The sequence below is a fragment of the Sciurus carolinensis genome, unplaced genomic scaffold (genome assembly GCF_902686445.1).
Source record: "Sciurus carolinensis unplaced genomic scaffold, mSciCar1.2, whole genome shotgun sequence".
NCBI classification, from domain to species: domain Eukaryota; kingdom Metazoa; phylum Chordata; class Mammalia; order Rodentia; family Sciuridae; genus Sciurus; species Sciurus carolinensis.
The window spans coordinates 235823-258694 of record NW_025920183.1 but is presented as its reverse complement, the minus strand read 5'-3'; the positions used below and the strand labels follow the sequence as shown (position 1 = coordinate 258694).

Genomic DNA, 22872 nt, shown 5'->3' with positions numbered 1-22872 from the left:
AAGTCCCATGCAACTGTCACCGAGATCCCAAGGTGTGATGTCCTGTGTTATCTGGGTGGACTATAAACCCAAGAGAAATGTGGGACCAAGAAGGCTCAAAGATGGGGCACAGACAGGAGTGGGATGGTAGTGGTTCAGGGAGACAAGGGATAGCAGGAGCCCAATGGTGGCAGAGACAAGGACAGGTCCTCCCCAGAGCCCTCAGAGACGCTGGTCATACCCTGGACTTGGACACCTGCCTGACGGCTCTGCCATAGGTGACTTTCTGTTGGTCTAAGCCAACATGCCATGGCTATAGATATTCTTAAACAGCCCCGTGTAGGGAACTCAGCTTATCACGGGTACAGGACAGCAAACAATCACACAAGCTCAAGTTAAGGCAGGAAAGGAAGCCAGGGAAAGCGGGGGCGGGGCAGGGTGCTTTCTGCAGCTGTGCTGTGGGAAGGCAGAGCTCAGGCTGAGGGCCCTCCCACACGCCAGGTCACTCTCCCCTAACCATGCTGGGGCAGCCCTACCTTGGACTAGGCTGTGTCAGAATGTCCTGTGCAACTCCAGGAACTCTACCATAATGGCAGTGACACCACCCTCAGACTGCAGTGTTCGGCCCAGGCTCCTGAAGCGGCCGAAGGTCTCCCACAACTCAGCTGCCAGGATGACTTCGGGGAGGTTCTTGGCCATAATCATGGTCTTGCTTCACTCTGCTGTGGCCTGTGGAGCAGACAGGACTCATGAGGGACAGCAGCAGGGGTCCAGTCTGACACCAGCACTGTCTGGGGCCCCAGGAGCCAGGCACCTGGGAAGCAGACCCAGGAGGTGCCACCCTCTCCAGAAGGCCACCTGCTGGCTCCACAGCTGGGCAGCTCTGCTGAGTGGTCAGCCCCCAACCCCCCACTGAGTCATGCAGACCCTGACAGTGAATGACCAGACTGCTGGACCTCCCAGGTGCCCCAGCTGCTGTTTCACTGATCAGACGGCATCTCAGTGTGGAACTGCAGGCCACCTGCCACCATAGACATGGAGGAAGAAGCCTCAGGAGCAGCCTGTCCCTGTGAAGGGCAGCGGAACAGTGAGCCCTCAGGCTTTGGTTCCAGTCACCACAGGGCCTGTCGACACACCCCCAGCTTCCATGGGGAGCCCATTCCCCAGCTCTGCAGCAGCCATCAGTCGGGGCCATCAGAGTCTGCGGGGAGGGCAGTGGGGACCCACCTGGCTGAAGGAGTCCAGGCTTACCTTGATGTCGAGGAGGAAGCGCCACACCTTTTGCACCAGCTGGGTCTCCCCAAGGGCCACAAGGACAACCACATTGCCCTTGGTCTCCTGAGGGATGGAGGAAAGGAGGCCCATGGCCATCAGGTGGACCCGATCTGCTCTCTCCAGCCAGCAGCTGAGCAGACCCAGGGGAAGTGGGTTCAGTGGTGCCCCTCACCAGCCACACCCACCTGACCCCCTCTGCCACCCTCTCCAGCCACGTGTCCCCACACCCACTCTGGCTCTTCCCTTCTCCGCAGTGGGCAGGTCTGTGGTTCCTCTTCCAGCACCTGGGGGCTTCTGCAGGGCTGACCCCGACCCCAACCCCTCACTCCAAGCAGTCCTTGCTCTGTCACCTCCCCAACCAACCCAAGCTCTCCTCTCTCCACCTGTCTCCACTAGGAGGTTTAAGAAGGCACCAGAAGGCTCTAGAAGGCAGGACCCTGTCCCAGCACTATGAAGACCTGGTGCTCTGGGCACTCATGGCACCAGAACCACTACGGCTGTCCCTTGTCCCTCCCTCCAACTCAGGCCAAGATGCACTGCCCAGCATGGCAGCCATGAGCCACTGGGCACCTGAGGCATGGTTTGTTCAAATCCACATCCTGCTACATGTGGAATTCAGTGGCCTGGGTGGGAACAAGGGAGGAAAAACACCCTGTGACTACACTGGGCGCAGCGAAGTGAGGATCCCTCAGACGTGTTAGCTGAAGACGGCGTCTGTTAGAATTAATTTTCCTGTTTCTTTTAAAAACGTGGCCACCAGGCCATTCAGTTGCACATGGGCTTGCCGTCCACCTCCACAGAAAGGTTGGCCTCAAGTGTCTTGAAGGGCAGAGGACCGTGGAGAAAGCAGCCAATGGGCAGAATCAAGGGATGTCCCTTGCCACGTGGCTGAAATGCGCTCCTGGTTTTGCCCAGAAAGAACTCTGCAAGGGTCCAGTCCTGGACAGATTCACCAAGAGAGTCTGCAGACGTGAAGTTCGAAAGTCACGGGCCACTCACGTGGTCTAACACTGGGCTCTTGGTGCCACTGTACTTCTGTGCAATGACATCGGCCACAGCATTGGACCCCATGAACAGCGTATTCCAGTTGTGGGAGCTTCGGGCAGGGGCAGAGCAGGAGAGGCCACACTGGGACCCACAGGTGCTCTCTCACAGACACATAGCCTGTCATAAGCATCCCCGCCTTCCTAGCCCTCCCACCAGCTCACCTATCCTGGGTGGGATCCCTACCCGCAGACAGCAGGGCTGACAGATCCAACCTCTGGCAGTGCCAGCAGCCGGCCTGTGCCAGGGTCCAGCAGGTGGCAACCATCCACTCGTAGCAGATGCGATACCTCAGAGCGTAAGTGAGCACAGCACTGCTCTCCCCATCCACAGTGGGGAAGCGGGCTCGGAGGTGAGGATGAACCTCAAGCTATAGAGCAAAAGGGACCAGGCAGCTGGGAAAGGTGGAGAGGGCAGCGGAGCCTGGGCAGGGCTGGTGAGGACCTGGAGCTGCTGACTTTGTCCTTGGACGCCTTCTTCTTCTTGTAGGACAAGCCAGGGGTGTCAGCATCCTCACTGGCTTCCTACCTGATGGTGGACGGCAGCACGTGCAGCATCCTGCCCTGCAGGGACAGGGGAGGAAGTGGGCAAGCTGCCCTCCCACCCTCCAGCCCTGCCCTCCAGTGGGGACTCCTGTCTAGTGGGGCCTCCTGTCCTAAACAAGTTGGACCCAGGGCCAGACCTAGAGGAGGACAGGGACGGCAGACAGAGCAGACACATGGTTACTCTCGGTCAGCTGGTGCTGGGGTCCCCGACACGGCCATGCTAAGGGAAAGGTGCCCCTCTGTGACACCCCACAGTCCCTCACACTGCACCCCCAGGCCCTGCACAGGGAGAACGTGAGCAGCTGTGGGTAGGGCAGTTTTGGCCTGGAGCCCACAAGGTCCATATGCTGTGAATGAAGGTGCACTGGAGGGAAGGTGGCCTGGGCACATTCCAAGGTGACCCTGAAGAGAAGAGTTCCCTGCATTCCACAGGGCCATCCCTCCTCTGACACCAGACTCGGCAACCTGGCAGGCTCATGAGCAACCTCACCTGGAACACCTGCCTGTTCACTGCCGCATGGGCCTTCACCGCATGCTCGGGGAACATGAAGGTGATGAAGACAAAGCCTTTGAGTTTCTTGTTCAGGCTGTTGTTGGGGTAGTGGAGCTCTGACAGGGGACCTGAGGACAGGAGAGCATCAGTTGCCTGTGTTGGAGTTGGGCCCAAACTCGGGGGGAAGTGCCAGGCACTAAGCGTCGACCACACTAACACAGAACAGCTGCTGTGCACTAGCCACATCCACTCAGTACGAGGGAAGGACTGCATCTGCCAGCCACGAGGCCCACCTCCAGGTAAAGGGTGTCATTTCCCAGTCCCATTGTGCCCACCCTGAGGGAAGAGAGGAGGAAGGTGCTGGGCTGCACCTGGCTCCACGGCCTGCTGCGCACAGCCTGTCCTGGGCAATGGCCTCGCCCACACAGGCCTCCTCCTCTCGCCTGTGAATGGCACAACAGTTGCCCCACACACAGTGGCCTCGAGGGTCCAAGAGTTAGTGTGTCGTCACGACCCAGGGCCTGCTGCAGTTAGTGCCACGTAAGTGTTCATAATACTGTCCCTCTCAAAGGACACTGTCTGTAGTGGTTCCACTCTGAACACCAGGAGCAGCCACATCCCAAATGGATACCTGCAGTCCATGGTCAAGCCCCCTCCCATCCACCCAGTACTGCCATGTGGCCAAGGCACCAGCCCATGTGAGGACCTGGGGAATAGGACAGCATGGACAGACCTTCAGGTCCCATCACCTGGCCTGCAAGCAGGTTCCACTTGGGACCTCTGAGCTGTCCTTGGCCCAAGCCACACACACACAGCCTCGCTGATCCTCCACACCCAGGCCAGCCTCCCGGGAGATAAAGGCACCAGTAGCATCTCCAGAGCACAGATTCACCTGCGCTGTGAGCCCACCTTCCTCCCCTTGACAAACAGCCTCTGTGACCAAGCTCAACTACAGGCCTGCAAGTTCCCAGTCCAAGAAGAAACAGCGGCAAAACCAAAAACAACCCTGACTGTTGCCTCTTCTCGGAAGCTCGGTTTGCTTGGGAAGACTTGAGAAAGAAAAGCATTCCCAGGCAGGAGCATGGTAGGAGGGGAGGGTTGGGCAGCTACTGAATTCCAACACCAGAAGCCAAAGAATCTCAGGAAAATGCCTCCATCGCTCCTGCTCTGCATTTGGATGGTGAGATCTAAGGAATCAAGTTCTGTGGGGCATACTGGGTGTGCCTGTGGTCCCAGCAACTTGGGAGGCTGAGGTAGGATGATCAAGGCCAGCCTCGTGGACTTACCAAGACAGTCTCGAATTAAAAAATAAAAAAAAAACTGGGGATGTAGCTTGGTGGCAGAGTGACCCTGGGTTCAATCCCCAGCACCATTAAAAAAAAAAAAAAAAAAAGAAATCCAAGTTCAATTTCAGAAAGCAAAAGATGCCACTGGATCTGCAGTGGGGACAGCAAGCCCTGTTTTCAGATGAGGAGACCAGCTGGAGCCACTGCCCAAGGTCAAGAGCGAGTGGGAGGCAGACGGGGCCAACCCAGCCAAGTGGGAGCCAGGCACAGCAGGGGCCTACACATGCGGCCAGGAGCGGAGCCCTACCGTAGGAGGAGAAGAGCCCCTCCAGGTCCTCCTTGGTGCTGGTGTAGAGCAGGTTGTACACAAAGAGCCTCCCAGAGTCAGCCAGGTCCTCCTCCTCCTCGTCTTTCCGGAGCATCCGGCCTTGCCAGGGCTGCACACTGTTCTGCAGGGTCCCCTTGGCTGTGGGCACATGCTTCTCCCTGAACACCTCGATGTAGCGTCCACCTACAGGAGGAGAGGGTCAGGGCTCTGGGGAGCCTGGGACTTGACACACCTGACTGGGGACCCAGGCCCTGGCTGCAGGCTGCCAGATGCTCCAGCTGGAAAGGTGATGGACCTGGTAGCAGGCTCTGTAACAGGGCAGCAGCCTGAGCCCCCGGGGCCTCACCCAGCCTGCCAGTATGGCCTCAGCCCTTGGAGTCTGCTCCCACTGTCCCAGGTCAAGTGACAGGTCCTCTGAACTCTGAGCCCACTCTGGCACTGCTGGTGGCTCTGCCTTGGGAAAGATCTCATGTGACAGCCCGACCCTGAACAAAGGCAGGTTGCAAAAACCACCCTGCATGTGTAAGGAGGCTGCAGGGATGGCCTGCTTCCGCCCACACCACCAGAGCTTGATGGATACCTTCCCTTGACCTGCCAGCAGGACTCCCAGGGACCCCAGTCTACCCTGACACAACGCATCTCCAGGAGTCCGTGGCTGGGTCCAATTGCCATTCCTGCCAGAGAGGGTGGAGGACCATGTCCCAGCTCAGGGAAGGTGCCCTTGCTGCACTCCCACCAAACCCGCCCAGAGGCCAGAGTCTGCTCCAAGAGACCTAGTAGTCGCCTTGCCGGAGACCTGCCTCCTCCAACCCCAACCCTCACCACTGCCCTGACCACCCCATACTGCCAGGGCCATGTGCCCACTCATGGGCTCTGGCGCTGCCTGCCTCTCCACAGCCCCTCTGTTTGCTGCTGTACCCTCAGTGCCCGCAGTGTCAGGTGGGAGGGAAGCCTTGGCACAGACGTACATGAAGGAGCCCACAAAGGAACAAGGAGCCCAAGGGGCCCCTGCCAGTGCCCCTTACCCATGTATGCCCTGTCACACTTCAGGGCTTTCTTCACTTCCTTTTCGCTGCTGAAATCCACAAAGACATACCCTGAGGGGGACAAGGACAAAGGTAACTGAAGGAGCTGCAGATGCTAGGAGTCACTGGGGATGCTGCACCCGGCTTGAGGCAGAGGCTGGAAGCCTCCAAAGAACAGCTGCCTCCCTCCCCAACAGGCCAAACTCCCTTTTGAGGAGCCCTCTGCACCAGCCTGGCATGGCAGGCGAAGGTTCCAGATGCCAGGAGTCAGAAGCAAGGGCCTTCCTGCCTCCCTCTCGGCCTCAGCCCTTCCCTGACCAGGTTCTGCAAAGGAGAAATGCTCACAAAGGCCCCATGACCCAGCCTAGCACTGGAGGGCTGGACTCTGTGATCACCCTCCCAGCACCAACTTACCTCCAGCCATGCCCCCTGCCTCTGGGCAGCCAGATCCAGGGCTCCAAGGCCAGGGGTGGAGGCTCACTGCCAGAGAGGACACCCAGGGGCAGCACCACGCATGCTCAGAGTAAAGCGCAGTCCACCAGCACCACTCCTGGGGAGCAACAGAGGCCGCAACTCACACAATTCCAGCAGGTGGGGGGTCTTTCCTGATCGCGGGGGGCCTCCTCAGCCTCAGCCTCATGAGGCCTCTACCCATGGAGCCTCAGAGCAGCACCCTGTCTACCCCACCATCTTCTGCCAGCATGAACTCAGCCCAGCAAACCCAGGACTGCTGGCCTCTATCTAAACAGATGGGGGAACCTGCCAGAAGAGTGGAGGCTGGGCAAGGAGAGACAGGTGAAGATTCTGACACTGTCCACCAGGCTGCCAGTGGCAGGAAGGAGGCCATCAGAGTTGTGTCCTGACCAGGGTAGAGTGAGGACTGCCACCAGGAAAGGAGACATGCCCTGCCCTGTGCTGGCCTCCCTGACTCGGCCCAGCTCCCAGACCTCACCCGTCTTGTTCCCATGCGAGTTCCTCACTATCCGAATGGCCACTGGCTTCATGGGCACCAGGAATTCCATGACATTCTTCAGAAGTTTGGCACCTGATCAAAAAAAAATGCCACCCAATAAAGAGAGGAGGGGCAAAATACTGAATCAGAAAACAAAACAGGGCGATTACGGTTCTGCTTTCAGTTATACTCATCTTTCCTCCATTGTAAAATAGAAGACTTGGAAAATAGAGATCAGAGATGACGTTTTTTGAGGTTTCTTTTCTTTTTTCTTCTTTTATACTTGGGGTCCAAATCTAGCTTTTCTCACATCACTTTACAGCATAGATATCTGTCCATGACACTTCACGTTGTAAGGAGAGTCCCATGTTCTTAACCATTCCCTTCTCTGGATGTGTGTATAACGTAAACAGATATTTCAAAAAATTCGTGAACAGGCAGGGTGTGAAATCATGGAAATGCTGAAAAGTGCAAATCAGAAAACAAAACCAACTCCTAATTCCAAGGGCCAGCTCTCCCTTCCTGGCTCCTTCTACAAAATAAAAGCAGTGACACCAGTTTTAATCTGGGCCCTGGGTGCTCAGAGGCCCACACCCTGAGTAGCCTGTGATGCCAGCCACCAGACGAAACTAAAAAGCATTCCAAACAAATGAAGAAGTCCAGCAAAGTAGGGTTTTCACACTGCTGCTGCCAATTTCCTGATTATCATATTCTCTCTAGAAGCCAGGCCTCGTTTCTGGTGCCTGGTGGGACAGCCAGCAACTGCACCACATGTGGTCAGGTGTCTCTGGGGATGCATCTACCTGCTGTTCCACACCTGGCTTTTTCCACTTGCCACAGCACCCTGGGGTCCCTGTCACTGTGTTCTTCATGTGAAACCTCATGTTCCCCGTTTTAATGTGCCCTATGAGTTAACCCAGGCACTGGTGACATTTTGAGCTTGATGATTCTTTGTTGTGGGGGCTGTCCCGTGTGTGGCAGGGCATCTGGCAACAAGCAGGGTCTCTGCCCACTAGACGCCAGCAGCAGCCCCTTCAGAGGTGACAACCAAGTGTTCCTCTGGACATCGCCAGGTGTCCCACGGGAGTGGATCATTCCCTTCTGAGAATCACGGATACACGCCTTTCCTAGAAATGGAGCTTTGCTTTTCTGTTCTTATTGATTGACAATCTGTTATATATAATTCACTTTTGGAAATATTTGGATAGATTCTAGCTTTTTATTAAAATTACAAATAAAATTGCTGTGAATATTCCTGTACAAAGCTTTGCATACACGTAAGATTTGATTTTTTTTTCCTTACAGGGAAAATATCTCAGCTAAATGATATAGATTTCTTTGTAATCTGTGAGAAAACTGCCAACATTTCCAAAATGGTTGTATCCCTTCTCATTCACACTACTAGTATTTGAGAGCTCTACCTTCTCCATGAACTTGGCAAGTGATGACATTTATTGTAGTTTTGATTTGCATTTTTGCACAGAATAATAATATTGAGTACATTTTTTGTATCTGTGATTCATATAATTTCTTTGTAAATTGTTCATGTTATTGCCATTTAAAATTTTTCATTATTATGATCATTATTTTTGAGTTATTATCCTATATAACCTATTGCATAAATATGTGTGTGTGTGTGTGTGTGTGTGTGTGTGTGTGTTTAGTCATATTTCCATTACTGTGATCAAAAGACCTGACAGGAAAACATCAAGGAGGAAGAGAAAGAAATGTTTATTTGGCAATCCCGGTTTCAGAGGTCTCAGTCCTCTAAAGACATACAACATGAGGACTGTAGGCAATAAAACTGTACTGTGTTTGTAATTCCTGCTAAATTAACACATTTTAGTTGCTCTTGTCACACAAACACAAAATGTGTGATAATGTAAGAGAGGACATATTAATTTGCTTCACAATAGTAAATATTTTGTTCTTACTTAATTGTGACCTCATCATAGCTACACACTTCTAACGAGTTACCACAGAGAACAAAGGAATGCAATTTAAATTTCTAGTGTGGGACTCTAATAAACACTACTCCAGGCATACAACTAAGGTTATGACAGCAATTAAAACTCAGCAGTCACAGCATGTACCCTCAACATGCTACAGTGAAAACAACATTTTAAGTGTGTGGTTTTCTCAAAAGTCATCATCCCAATCTAGTTGCAGAAAACCTCCAGACAAAGGACCATTCTATGGAATTCCTGACCAGTATTTCTAAAATATTCAGTCTTCAAAAACAAGAAAAAAAAATCCGAGGAACTATCAAAGAAAAGAGATACCTAAGGAGATACAATAATAAAATGTGTTGACATTGTTTGGAGATGATTTGCCCCCATCAAAATGTAATTCCAGCATGTGGTGGTATTGGGAGGTGGAGCCAGGTATTGATCATGGGGATAGAGCTTCATGAAGGGATTGTTTCTCTCTTAGGATTAAAGTTTTTACCATGGAGTGAGTTGTTTTAAAGTAAGTTTGACTTCCCTGGCTTTTTCTTGATTCCCCTTTCACAATATCATCTTTGAAGCTGAGCAGTTATTGCCACCTGTTCTTAAATTGTCAGCCTCCAGGACAGTGAGCTGAATAAATCACTTTTCTTTATAAATCACTCAGTCTCAGATGCCCTGTTATAGCATTAAGAAATAGACTAAGCTACCCGGATCGGCCATGAGCAAGCGGAACCAGGTGTCGTACGTTAGGCCCGCCGAGCCCGCGTTCTTGTCCCGCTTTAAGGAGCGAGTCGGGTACAGGGAAGGGCCCACCGTAGAGACCAAGAGAATCCAGCCTCAGCTCCCAGATGAAGATGCTGATCACAGTGACAAAGAAGATGAAAAGCCCCAAGTGGTGGTTTTAAAAAAGGGAGACCTGACAGCAGAGGAAGTCATGAAAATTAAAGCAGAAATAAAGGCTGCAAAAACAGATGAAGAACCAGCTTCAGCTGATGGAAGAATCATCTATCGAAAACCAGTCAAGCGTCCCTCAAGTGAAAAATATTCAGGTTTAACAGCAAGCTCAAAAAAGAAGATGACAAATGAAGATAAAGTAAATAAGCAGGACTCAGTAAAAAAGAACTCACAGAAACAAATCAAAAACACCAGCCTCCTTTCTTTTGACAATGAAGAGGAAAATGAGTAAGTGTAAGCCTTTTGGACTTAAGTCTTCTTTGAAAGTATATGAGGTATTTTTTAAGAAATATTTTTTCCTATGTCTTTTAAAATAACATTTTTTCCTGTTATACTATAAGTTCGTTATAGGAAATTTATAAAATACAGAAAAAAATTTAATAAAACAAAATCTGTGTCTATCCATCAATACTTCTTTGACTGGAAATGCCAACTTTATAGGCATTAACATTGTTACTTGCTATATGTATATATATATATATGTAAATTATATTCTATAAACAAAATTGAGATTGTATTATATGTGTTTTCTCTCCTGCTGTCTGTTGACATTACATTGTGAGCATTTTTCCAGGTCATCAAACTTCATAAATCTGATAATATCTAAGATGAATTTCATAATTAAATGGATTTCCCTTATTGTATCTTCCTCATTAGCAGAACACTTTGAGTGAGGGAGATGATAATGCACCGAGTTAAAAATACTTCCTCAGCTGGGTGCCAGGAGCTCACACCTAGCAACTCAGGTCTGAGACAGGAAGATTGCAAGTTCAAGACCAGCCTCAGCAACTTAGGGAGGTCCTAAGTAACTTAGCGAGGACCTGTCTCAAAATAAAAAGATCTGGATATTGGATATGTAGCTGGGTTCAATCCCTGGTACCAAACAAAACAAAACATCAGCTCCTGCTAAGGGTGGCCATGTGACTCTGCTCTGGCAAGTTAAGAGATGCAAGTGGAAACCTTCTTAATAAAGATGCTGGGTGTTTTGATACACAAGAACAGACTTGACAAGTACAAGCCTTTGCCCTTATCTCTTCATGCTGCTTGGAGGACATGAAATCTATGAGTACCAGAGCTGGAATTTTTTGGCACAAGGAAGGTAGCCACTTTCTTTGAATATTAAAGTGGAAAACTGAAGGAGCTTGGATCTTGATGGTATGCACTAGACTTGGACTGCTGGCCTCCGAACTTCATGATACATGAGAAGAGTAAACACTGTGCTGATTTAAGCCTTTGTCAGGTTTCTCTTAAAGGTTTCTGCAATCAAATGCTGTCCCTAAGCAATACAGTAAATAACTGGTTAAACATGAGTGTATTTCTGATGATTTTTTTGGAATGAATTGCTGAAAGCATTTTTTAAAAAATTTTCTTTATATTTATTAAGGGATAAAAGTATTTGAATATTTTTAAAACTATTGATGTTTACTTTCAAATTGCTTTTTAAATAAAATTTTTTTACCATTTTATTCATTTACCAAACATAAGAGGTCACTTGACCTCATCCACAATAACAGTGCACAAGCTTTGAGTTGACACCAGGCTTTATTTTTTATTTTTTAATTTTTTTGTCAACTTGATGTTTTCAAATGGTATTTAATAGGTTAAGTTTAATTGGCATTTTCTTTGATCTACCAGTGATGCTAAACTTTAAGATGTTAACTTCCCTTCGTTATTTCTGGAATTAGCTTTTTGTCCATTTCCATAAGTTTAGTCATGTTTTTCTTATTAATTTGTAAATTGTGTAATTCATGAACCTTTTGTTCTGTCTCAGATAGAATCACTCACCAGGCACAATCCCACTGACTCAGGAGGCTAAGGCAGGAGGATCACAAGTTCAAGACCAGCCTCAGCAACTTAACGAGACCCTGTCTCAAAATGAAAAGTAAAAGGGCTGGTGGTAAAGCTCCATGGTAGAACACCCTGGGTTCAGTCCCCAGTATCAAAAAATAATCACCTGTATTCTCTTGTTCTTTGTTTTCATTTTTTACATTTTGAACTTTATCCCACCTGGAATCAAAACAGGTATACTTTTTTTTCCTTTCCAATAATCAATAATTTTAGACCCATGCCTGCTTCTCATATTTGAAAGGCCATCTGAATAAGAGGTGTTTCCAAGTGTTGGGACAGGGAAGGAAGAGAAGCACTGTAGAGCCTACAGCTTTCCAGGTAATTCCTCAAGAACCTGCTTAATCCTAATAATTTTTCTCATTAGTAAAAGTCACCCAAAACTAGGGGCTTAAAACCCCATCTTCACCAGCCACATCCATCTGAAATTAGGAATTTCAGAGCATCTTGTCATGAATCTGGTGCCATATCTGTCTCCTCCAGTTTAAGTATCTTCTAAGGACTACGTACAAGCAGGGAGGAGAGACCATCACAGTTGATGCTCGTGGGTGGGATTGGGAGCCCTGAAATAGGCTTGCTCTGAATCATTCAACTAGTCCTGAAGCCAGTGTGCGGTATTCTCTTTGATGCGTACTTGTTATGTAAGCCATGGTGTTGTTTTTGTCTTTCCTCTTTCTAATTTGTATTATTGCTCTATTCTTGTACCATAACTACACTGGTGTAATTACTGTACATTTTAATATGTCTTAGTGCCTGGAGGTGGGAATCTTCAAGGCAAGAACTTGTCCTCATCATCACTGTATCCTCAGTACCCAGAACAATACCTGGCATATTAGGTGCACAATAAATATAGTTAGAATGAAAAAAAAAAAAAAAAAAAAAAAAAAAAAAGAAATAGACTAAGCCATACCAAAAGGTATCCTGAATAGGATACTGGAACATCAAAAGAATATTTAATTAAGAACTAAGAAAATCTTAATGAAGTTTCTACTAAGTCAATACTGATTTATTTGTACAGCCAAAAGTGTTGTACTAGCATAAATTGTTTAAAATAGAGAACACAGTGTGTGAGTTATGTGAATTTTTTGCACTATATTTGCAAAAATCTGTCTAAACTACTCCAAAATTAAAAAAAAAGCTTTCTTACATGAAAGTAATTCCAAATTCTTAGTGTCCAATGTAGTTTAGAGTACCTGATTATCTTCTCAAGGAATTCTTTATAAATGCTTGTCAGTCCTGCTGATATAGCAGTATATCTGACAGAAATTAATAAGTTAACTAATATTTGTGACTCAAAGGCTCATCACAATTAATTAATGAGTTTAACAATTTATATTAGGAAAAATGGGTTACCAAGGAACAGAAAAACCCCTTGGTATTAAAGCAAAATCTTTCTCTTTAAATATGAGTAAGGGAAAACATGAAATACAGATACAACTGAAAATTGTATTCCAAACCTGTGCTACATGGCAAAACATGCAGGAGTGTCTCCAAATATGTGTGCATATTGTTTTGTTTCTATGGCATATTTTATATCTAACCTGTATTTTATGCATTGTGTATTAAAACATTATAAACCTCTATTCTTCTGATCTAAACTGTTCATTGTTGAAATATTCATCCCACACAAAGCAATATACAGATGCAATATAATATGTATAAAAATATCAGTGAAATTTTTTCACAGATCCTAAAATATCTATGAAACCACTTAAGACCCTGAATGACCAAAACATTCTGAGAAAGAAAAACAAGATGGATGCACTATACTTCCTGATTTAAAAATTATACTGTGGATTATAATAGTCTAAAAAATATTATATGTACTATCACCAACATAAGACACATAGCCTAGTAGAACAGAATAAATACCCCAGAATCAAACCAAAACACATAATGCCAATTAATATTCAGCCAGGACACAACAGAAAAAGGATTGTCTATTCCATCAAAGATGTTGGGGAAAACTGGATATCTACATTCAAAAGAAAGAAATTGGACCTATGTGTCATATTATACACAAAAATCAATTTGAAATGGATAAAATTCCTCCTAAATGTAAGAGCCCAAACTGTAAAACCCATAGAAGGAAACAGGGCGACAATACTCCTCAAATTGGCACTAGAAATGAAATTTGGGGGTAACAATCAGATAGCATCATCTAGATTTACAACTCAATAGTAGAAAAACAAATACCTGACTTAAAAATGGGATAAGGAGCTGAACAGACATTTGCCAAAAGAAGACATAAACATGTCCAATGGATACATGTAAAGGGGATCTGTGTCACTAATTTTCAGGAAAATGCAAATAACCACTATAAAATATCACTTTACATTGTTAGCACAGTCTCTGGCAGGAATATTGCTCAATATATGTTAGCTCTCATTATCTGTAACACTTGAAGACCTTTTCAAAACCATAATTGTAAAAACTGTAAGAAGATTTTAGAGAAATAAGAGGGATGAGTGAAGCCTATAAATGCAAAATTTACTAATTTATTAAACACAGGACCATGAGGGTGAGTTATATATTAAATGGCTCAATGATTTTTTTATAAAATTTAAGAAATAAAAATAGTAGAGCAAAATAATTTTACAATATTGTTATTAAATGAAAAGAATACTGGTTCCTCCAGAGTTACCTGAATTTTGTCAGACACATAAAATGAAGTCCTTTTAAATAAATGTAATAATGCTATAATTAATTTTATCATAAAAGAAAGAATTTCCAGAGGTAATGACTACTTGCAATATGATATGTTTGTGATAGTTCATTTTAGCCTAACAATAGGTTGAATTTTACATAATAACCTAAGTTCTTATTTAGGGGCAGTAGTAGAAGTGTTCATATAAATAGCTCATCTGTGTATTTTACACAGATAACATTAAAAATGATTTATTCTGCCTTATATTCTTCCAGTAATTACACAAAGGCAGGGTTTGCCTTTTCTGATTATCTGAACAGCCCGCTATTTATTCAGACAAGGAGGGTTAAATAATTTCCCTTTTTCTTCTGATTGAAGAAAAACCATAACTAAACTTCCTTCCAATTATGAAGAATATACATTTTATAGGATTTAAAAGATCTGTGTATATATGTATAGAACTATTTTGTGATCATCCTGATTTAATTTTTTTAGCTTTTTATAATGCAGTTCACATTTCTGAATGGAGCTACACATCATACATCAATCTGTAATGTATAAAAGAACAGCAAAATTTCCTTTGCCATAAGCTTTATGTTGATATACTTATAAAAAATAAATGTTCATTACTTATATCTTTGCTGCAAAATCTTCATTATTTACTTAAATCAAAACTATGTTTTATCAGCTATATTGTCATCATTTAGCTAGAATAAGAAAGTTTAGATTACACTAAAGTGAACCCTGTGTCTGATCCATCAGGCTATTTCTAGCAACAAGCATAAACCTTACACAGTTCAGCTTCTATACTTTGAGTAGTTGCAGTTGAAATAGAGACACTGCACAAAGACAAAAGGAATCTGGAGAAATTTTCTTTGTCTTTCACCAACTGGGTTATAATGTGTTTTGTTGTTCTTTGTGCTTTGCTACCCACAGTTTGTTGAGATTCTTGGATTTGTAGATTCAAACATCTCATCACTGGGCTGGGGCTATAGTTCAGTGGTAGAGCGCTTGCCCTGTATGTGTAAGGCACTGGGTTCATTCCTCAGCACCACCTAAAAATAAATAAATAAATTTATTATGTCCATCTACAACTGCTGAATATCTATGTGTAGAACATATATAATATGAAGGTCTGATATCCAAAACATACAAATCAGTCTTAAAATTCAACAATAAGACAATTTAAAAATATTCTAAGGATCTGGACACATGCATCACCAAAGCTGCACAATGGCAACTAAGCATATCAAGAGATGTTCAATATCACATGCCATTATGGAATGACAATTTAAAATGACCATATAGTACATACCTACTAGGATGACAAGAATACAAAACATTGACAACAACAAATCCTGGTGAGGATGTGGATAAAAAGGAATTTACTTCATCACTGGTAAAATTGCAAAATGGTGTAGTCTGGAGGATTGGTAAGAACATACAAAACTAGAATGCTATCACCTTATAACCCAGCAATCTTGCTCCTGGATAGTTACCAAAATGGATCGAAAAACTTATGTTCACACAACAACCTGGGCAAAGATTAAAAATTATAACAGTGTTATTCATAATTGTCAAAACTTGGAAGCAATGAAGATTTCCCTTAACAGGTGTATGTACAAACTGTGGTACATTTATAAAAGGGAATATTATACAAAATAAAAAAGAAAAGATCTTCAGTGGTTTCAGCAAAACAACATAGCTCACATCCCCTAGTCCCCAAATGGAAAAGACTGCTTCTCTTCCTTCCTCTAAAACCAAAAATTCACTTTGACACCCCTTACGAAAAGCTGGAAGTCTTCAGGTTTGTTTTCAAAAAAACAAAATCCATGGTCTGGGAGATTCACAACATTTCTATTAGTGCATTCTACTTATACACAGTAGTGGGGTTCACTCTGACATCATCATACAGGCATGGAATAGAATGAGCTCCATTTCCCTCCCCTGGGCTGCCTACTTTAGTGGGCTCTCTACTACGTATTTGGTCTTTAATTAGTGCTTTATAGGTATGCATCAAAGATGGAATTCACTGTCGTATATTCATGTATGTATACAGCACTATTTTGACAATTTCTTTCCACACTGGGGATCCTTTGAATAGAGGAAATGAACTGAGGGTGAGGAAGGAGGAACAGGAAGAGGGAGGAAAGATGGATGGCTTCTGGGGAGGTTTTATCCCAAGGGAAGAAAACTGTACTGCAGGCTTATATGTTCAAGTATGTAAGGAGAGTTCACTGTAGAACAAGGAAACATGTCCCTCCCCAACAGGATCTTAAAGCACCAATCACCATCATGTCCTTGCAATGACACCAGTTATGTAACAATGTAACTGGCAGCAGGTATGGACAAATACCTCCCAAGATTCCTCTCCTGCCTTCTCACACCTTAACTGGCTGTAACTCCATTTAATTAACATCTGCAGAACAAACATCCACTATTAGTGGGACCAGAGCACTAGGTCCAATGTGGTGACAAATGTTACAGCTAAAGAGAAAATGAGTCAGGAATAACTAATTTGAGGAAGACAATAATATGTTGCTCTGCAAAAACAGAAATCTTAACATTATGGTATCCCACGAGAAATAAAAAGGATGATTATATCTGTAAAAGATAACAGGAATTAGGCCTGAGGATGAAGCACCACCCTCTTTTCTTCCTAAATTTCAGGTGTATCTTTATGTGCCGCAAAGACTGACAGGTGACAAATTGAACTAATTTGCCTTTGAGCATTAATCCAAAAAGTGTAATCGGACTGGTGAAGACTGTCGGTACGTGGCAGAGTTCAAAATGTCATGAAGAGTCACCTGAGATGGTGAGAAAGGTCGAGATCAAAGGGCCTACCTTCACCTTCCCCTTGACAAAGCTGGCCATGTCGTCTTTATAATCAAACACAGAGTATGGAGGAGATTCTGTCCCAGCCAGTTCCAGTGCTGGTTGATTTCCTCTAATGTGGTACCTGGATCAGAATAGAGAGAGAGTGAAAAACAAGAGTCATCGTTTTGCTAACATTAAGTCCCTGTGTTAATGTTCTGCAAACATCCCGTGCCAGGGTTCTCACACCCTGAGCCACGGTTTGTCACTGAAAGCTGGCACTCTCCACTGGTGCCATGGTCTCTCCCGCCACTGCACTGGGACTTACAAACTTCAGTCCCATGGCCACTTAGGCCAGCTCACCAAGCAGGAAAACCTTGGAACTGTCCTGTGACCACCCTGCACACCTTGATCATGTGCAGAGCACCTACCACTCAAGTGTCAGAAGCATTTGCAATGGTACAGCTGTTCCAGCATGGAACACAGACCAAGTGGCAGACGATTCTCAACAGTCTCACTTAGTGTCTCCCGTGAGAAGACAGGCCCGTGGAGAAGTACCAAAGTCACGTTCACAGGGGAAGAACCTCTTGGAAGGTCCTCACAAGGATGTTGTCGCTGCAACAGGCACCGGTCAACCGACAAGCAACAGCCAGGAATTTCACAGGTTTACAAATGGACACTTCATACCATTTACAGCAATATCTCTAAAAACTATAAGATCAGGTATACATTAAAAAACACAATAGCATGAAGTCAAATATGGTAAGTTAATTCCTTTCAAAGGCAACTAAGAAACTTCACCATATTTTTGGAGCATTGAGCAACACCATTAACCAAAGGCACGATCATTTCAGTCATCTCTTTCTCTACAAGGAGGTTTCTAGTCATCACTATTGCATGATGGCTACTCCAGCATAGGAGAGCATGTGCTCAGCTCCCAGTGCAGGGTCCCGCACATAGCAGACGCTCAGTGAAGTGCTCAGTAAAGCAAGCACAATCCTAAACAAGAAAAGGCATGCGAGGACCAGGCAGTGTGGCTCAGCTGGATTTCCAAATGGAACATGGGATATATTCTAAACTCAGAGAAGTTAAAGGATACCAGACAATAGTACAGAATAACTGAGCCACTGTAAGGCACAAAGCCCACTAGAGTCATAATACCCAAATGCCACATGTGTGTTTTCAAAATTGAACTTCCTTTCCCACTCTATCCCACCTGCAACCTTCCTCTCCTACACTATAGATTCATGTGAATATCGTGTAACACAGGTTGAGCAACCCAATCTGGAAATCCAAATTCTGAAATGTTCCAAAGTCTGCAACTTTGCAGTTCCAACATCATGTCACAGGTGGAAAACCCCATACCTGATTTCTGGTTCAAAGGACACAAACTACTTCATGTACAGTACTGAAAATACTATATAATAGTACCTTCCAGCTATGGGCACAAGGTGCATATGAAACAAATGACTTTCATGTTTCAGTTGGGCAGCATGGTATTATGAACATGCAAATATCCCGTCATCCTAGAGAATCCAAAACTCTTCTGGTCCCCAGGATTTTGAATAAGGGATATGCAACCTGTACCTCACAGGGAAAGGGCAGAAGGCTCACTCTGAACTTGCAGATTAAGGTCTGTGAGAAAGAAGAACATCTGTATTAGGACTGCTCTCCTGAGTGGGTACTTGGGATGGAATTAAAAGAAGTACCCAGAAGTACCTCTTAAGGAAAAAGAAAAGTTCAAGACAACAGAACTTGGTTCCTTTGTGATCTCCCAACGCTGAGGCACGGGATAGCCTAAGGTGACATCTTTGGGTCATCACCAAAGCCAATCTGTCAGCACTGGAAGGCTGTCCCTGTCTCTCTCCACCCACGTCTCCATTCCCAGGTAACCAAGAGGACCTGGCCAGAGACCTTCTCACCTCCCATCTTGCTCTTTAAGAATCTAGGAGCCTATGCGGCAACCCACTTGAAACTTAGAAGGAGCTACCACTGGGGAGAGTGGTCAGGATCTTCTTCAACTACTGGGTAAGCTTTCTTCAAACTACTGTAGGTTGCTCCTCAATATCTGTAAGGGATGGGTTTTCGAACCCTTCAAAGATACCAGAATCCTAGGATGGTCAGGCTCCTAAGATAAAATGGTATGTAGTATTGATGTATAACCTGGGCCCATCCACCCGTATACTTCCAGTTATCTCTAGATTACTCATTAACCTCATACAATGTAAATGATACATAAACAACTGTTATACTATCTTATGTGGGGAATAATGACAATAACAGGAAACTACATGTTGAGTACAGAAGCAATTTTTTTCTGAATACTTTTGATATGCAGTTGATTGACTCTGCAGAAGCTGAACCCCAGATACCCAGGCTGAAGACACATACCACCTCCCACTATGCAGACATGCTCCTGCACACCACTTCATAATCACGTCTCCTCTGCTTCAACATCCTGCACACTAGCCCATGAACTCCAGCTCCTGACCCTCCCACGACAATAGAGCTCCTTCCTTTTTCCCTCTTTTCCTGTTTCTCTCATTTGCCTCCAGTCCATGCCACAGATCCTGCTAGCAATGGGAAAACCCTGCACTTAGGCTGCTACAAGCAAATCCAAAACTACATTGAAGATCAGAAATCCAAACTCAGGTCTGTAAAGGCATGAGTGTTATTATCTCTACAAAAGGTCTGGAGAGTTTCTAAGATTCTTTCAACCTTCAGTCATTTTCCATGGAGGACTCCTCTCCTGGCTGTGCCTCTAAGTCCTCTTTTGGGAATCAGAAAAGTCCACCTAAGCCTTCAATCTACAGCAACAGGAATCAAATGACTACATAAGCAAATCCATTCTTGGAATGATTCTAAGCAGATAACTCAAACTCCTGCAGTTCCTGCCAATGTTATTTCTGCTTCCTGGAAAACAGGCAGAGACAACAAGGTGTTTAGTGCTCCGGGTCATGGTGAAGAATACAGCGAGTGTTTCAACAACACAGCAATACCACTGAGAACAAGCTGTGTCTCACATGGGAACTCATAAGTCCTGCCATGGCCTGGACTTCTCAAAAGCAGAACAGGACCATGACTAACCAAGACCAACAGAAACACAGAACCAGGAGCAAAGCCTCCTTGTCCTCCCAGGGCCCCCAGAGAATTTGTCATGGCTTAGGGTCAATTCAGCAGGGTTCGGGTCCTCTCATCACTCCTGCTCCTCTCCACTTTCTTCCCCTGGCCCCAAACTGAGTGGGGATTACCTCCTGGTATTTTGCCCTCCTGTTTCCATGTACAGTGTCCTGAACTCTACTCATGGGACAACCATTATATATGATTCTAAAAGGCAGGCAGACGTACAATGGAGTCTCGTCCAGTCTTAACAATGAAGGAAATTCTGACATATACAGCAACATGGATGAAACTTGAAGACTGTGCCAAGGGAACCAAGCCAGTCACAGGATAAGGCAGTCACAGGATAATCCTCCATATGAGGTTTCTCGCCAAATGAAGAGGCAGGAAGTGCAATGGCAGCTGCCAGGGACATTGCAGGGAGCAGAAACTTTAATGGGTGCAGAGATTCAGTTTGAGAACTTGAGGAGTGTTCTGGAGGTGGATGGTGGTGATGCCCATATGTCATTGTGAATGTACTTTATGCAACTAACTAAAAATAAAATAATTAGGATAGTAAATTTTGTATTGTACTGTTGAGAAGAAAAATTTGTGTTGAAAGTAAAAAACACAACCTCTATCTTGAAGTTGTCTGACTGCTCATTGTTCATGAGCAGGCCTGTGCCCTGCCTTTTCACAAAGGACCCAAGAAATCTTCATTGGAACTACACATGCTCCTCAACTAAACAACCAGGTTGCATCCTAATAAACTCATCGTGAGATTGAGATTGCTATCAAAAAAACCCGTATTCAATACCGAATCCACCAAGTATCATAGCTTAGCCTCCTGGGCAGGGATCCTTTGTCAATGCTCAGCACACAATCAAGTATGAGGGCGAGTCAACGACATGCAAGACGCCTAAGTAATGCCTGCCAGGTACAAGTATCTCAGTCAACAGCACAATCGCCACACCAGAACATACCCATGCCTCCCATCCTCACTCTCCACAAGAGAACCCTGAAAAGAACAATTCACTACTCAGGACCTTCTGAGGGCAGGATGATGGTAGAAATCAAGCCACTGACAAACCTAACCTGTGTTGGCCCAAGGAAAACTTCCTCAGCACCCGGCAGCCCAGTGATGCAGTCTCTTGGTACGGACATGCAACATGGGGCGGAGACTGCCCAAGTCGGACACAGCCCTTGCACTTTGCCCCCGGCTATTACCACACATGCACACACCTGGGAAAACCCTGTTAATCAGACACCAAGACCGTAAAGGAAACAGCCACTTCATACCCAACAACATGTTAGTGCCCTGAAACACACCCCTCAGAAGCCTGGCTCACTCACGCTCACAGCTCAGTGTGCTTCCGATCACTAAGAAAGAGATGACATGTGGAGGAGAGCACAGAGCTCCTGAAAGCAGGTGAGGCTCCCTGGGCGTTACCTGCAGGCTTACCAACAAGCAGATGCTCCGCATGCTCAGACCTCAGGTTCTGGAACATTCCAACGGGAACAAGACTCACCAGTGGCTATGGCCCAGTGAACGTCGCATCCATCCAGGAACTCTCCACATGCTATGGGACAGTACACCTGTGAGCCGGGAACTTGAAGCAGAACTCGAAAGGGAGCAACCTCAGTGGTGGAATCCAGCACTGCCTCCAGAGCACCCAACAGGCCACCTACAAGGCAAAAGAGAAGCAAACACACCTGTGAGCTCAGGGACAGGCAGACCCGCAGCCAGTGTGCAGCTGCCACTCCCACATGCGCAGGGAGCATTGTCACTGGTGAGAGCCCAGGCACAGCTCCGACACCCTGCAGAGTCAGAGCTCCAGGGGGCCCAGAGCTCTAGCTTCCTCACACCCATTTCCCCAGCATCTGCTGTTGAAGTCAGGCTGCCCGATTGGAACCCCAGCTCTACCACTTTCAAGCTGTGTGGCCTTAGGAAAGTTACCTGATTTCTCTGTGCCCTGGTCTCTTAGGAAGATAAAGCAACCACGATATGCCTCCAAGGGTAATTATGGAAATTAAGTCATCATTCAAAGTACCTAGACTATTGCCAGGCCCTTCAAGCACCAGGTAAGTGTTGCCCGTTAGGATCCTCATCATATCCACATCTCACATGGAAGAATAATCCCTTTCTACTCCAGAAAGGTACCCTGAGAAATATGACAACACATCCAAGACCCCACAGGACAGAAGGCACAGGTAGCAGGTGAAGGACTGGCATTCTGTTGTGATGAATGGCATCCTGAATCAATGGCAGGTGAACAAACCCACTCCCTCCTCCCTGGAGGAGCTGAAGCCCTACACCTTCCTTTGCCCATGCTCCTTCACTACTAGGCCCCGAGAGGGCCCTGAGTGGCCTGAGGAGTTTATTTTGGTTTAAGACCCCAATGTTAAAGGAAGTTGAATCATTAAGGAGTATGTCACTGACCTGCCACCCCATCACCCCAGAGTGTTCAGCATGTTTCACACCAGCAGGGATGTGTGCCGACACAACAGCACCACCCCACAATTCAGAAAGTTAACGCTGGGACATTCCTACCCTCTGCTCCTCAGATCCCACCAGTTTCCAAGTGCCTCACAAAACCGTCCTAAGGGGACAAAAACACACTGACTCGCAAATGCATG

At 45.7% G+C, this 22872-nt stretch overlaps 1 protein-coding gene and 1 pseudogene across 1 annotated transcript; one reads left to right on the top strand and one right to left on the bottom strand.

Moving 5' to 3' along the window:
• The window catches only part of LOC124974847 (probable RNA-binding protein 19), a 470746-nt pseudogene extending 462935 nt beyond the window's left edge, over window positions 1–7811 (bottom strand).
• Window positions 7812–9588: 1777 nt separating this feature from the next.
• LOC124974849 (uncharacterized protein KIAA1143 homolog) lies at window positions 9589–10285 on the top strand. The gene has a single exon (XM_047537818.1). It carries the CDS (start codon window positions 9595–9597, stop codon window positions 10060–10062), a length of 468 nt encoding a protein of 155 aa, XP_047393774.1. The 5' UTR covers window positions 9589–9594; the 3' UTR covers window positions 10063–10285.
• The last annotated feature ends 12587 nt before the right edge of the window (window positions 10286–22872 follow it).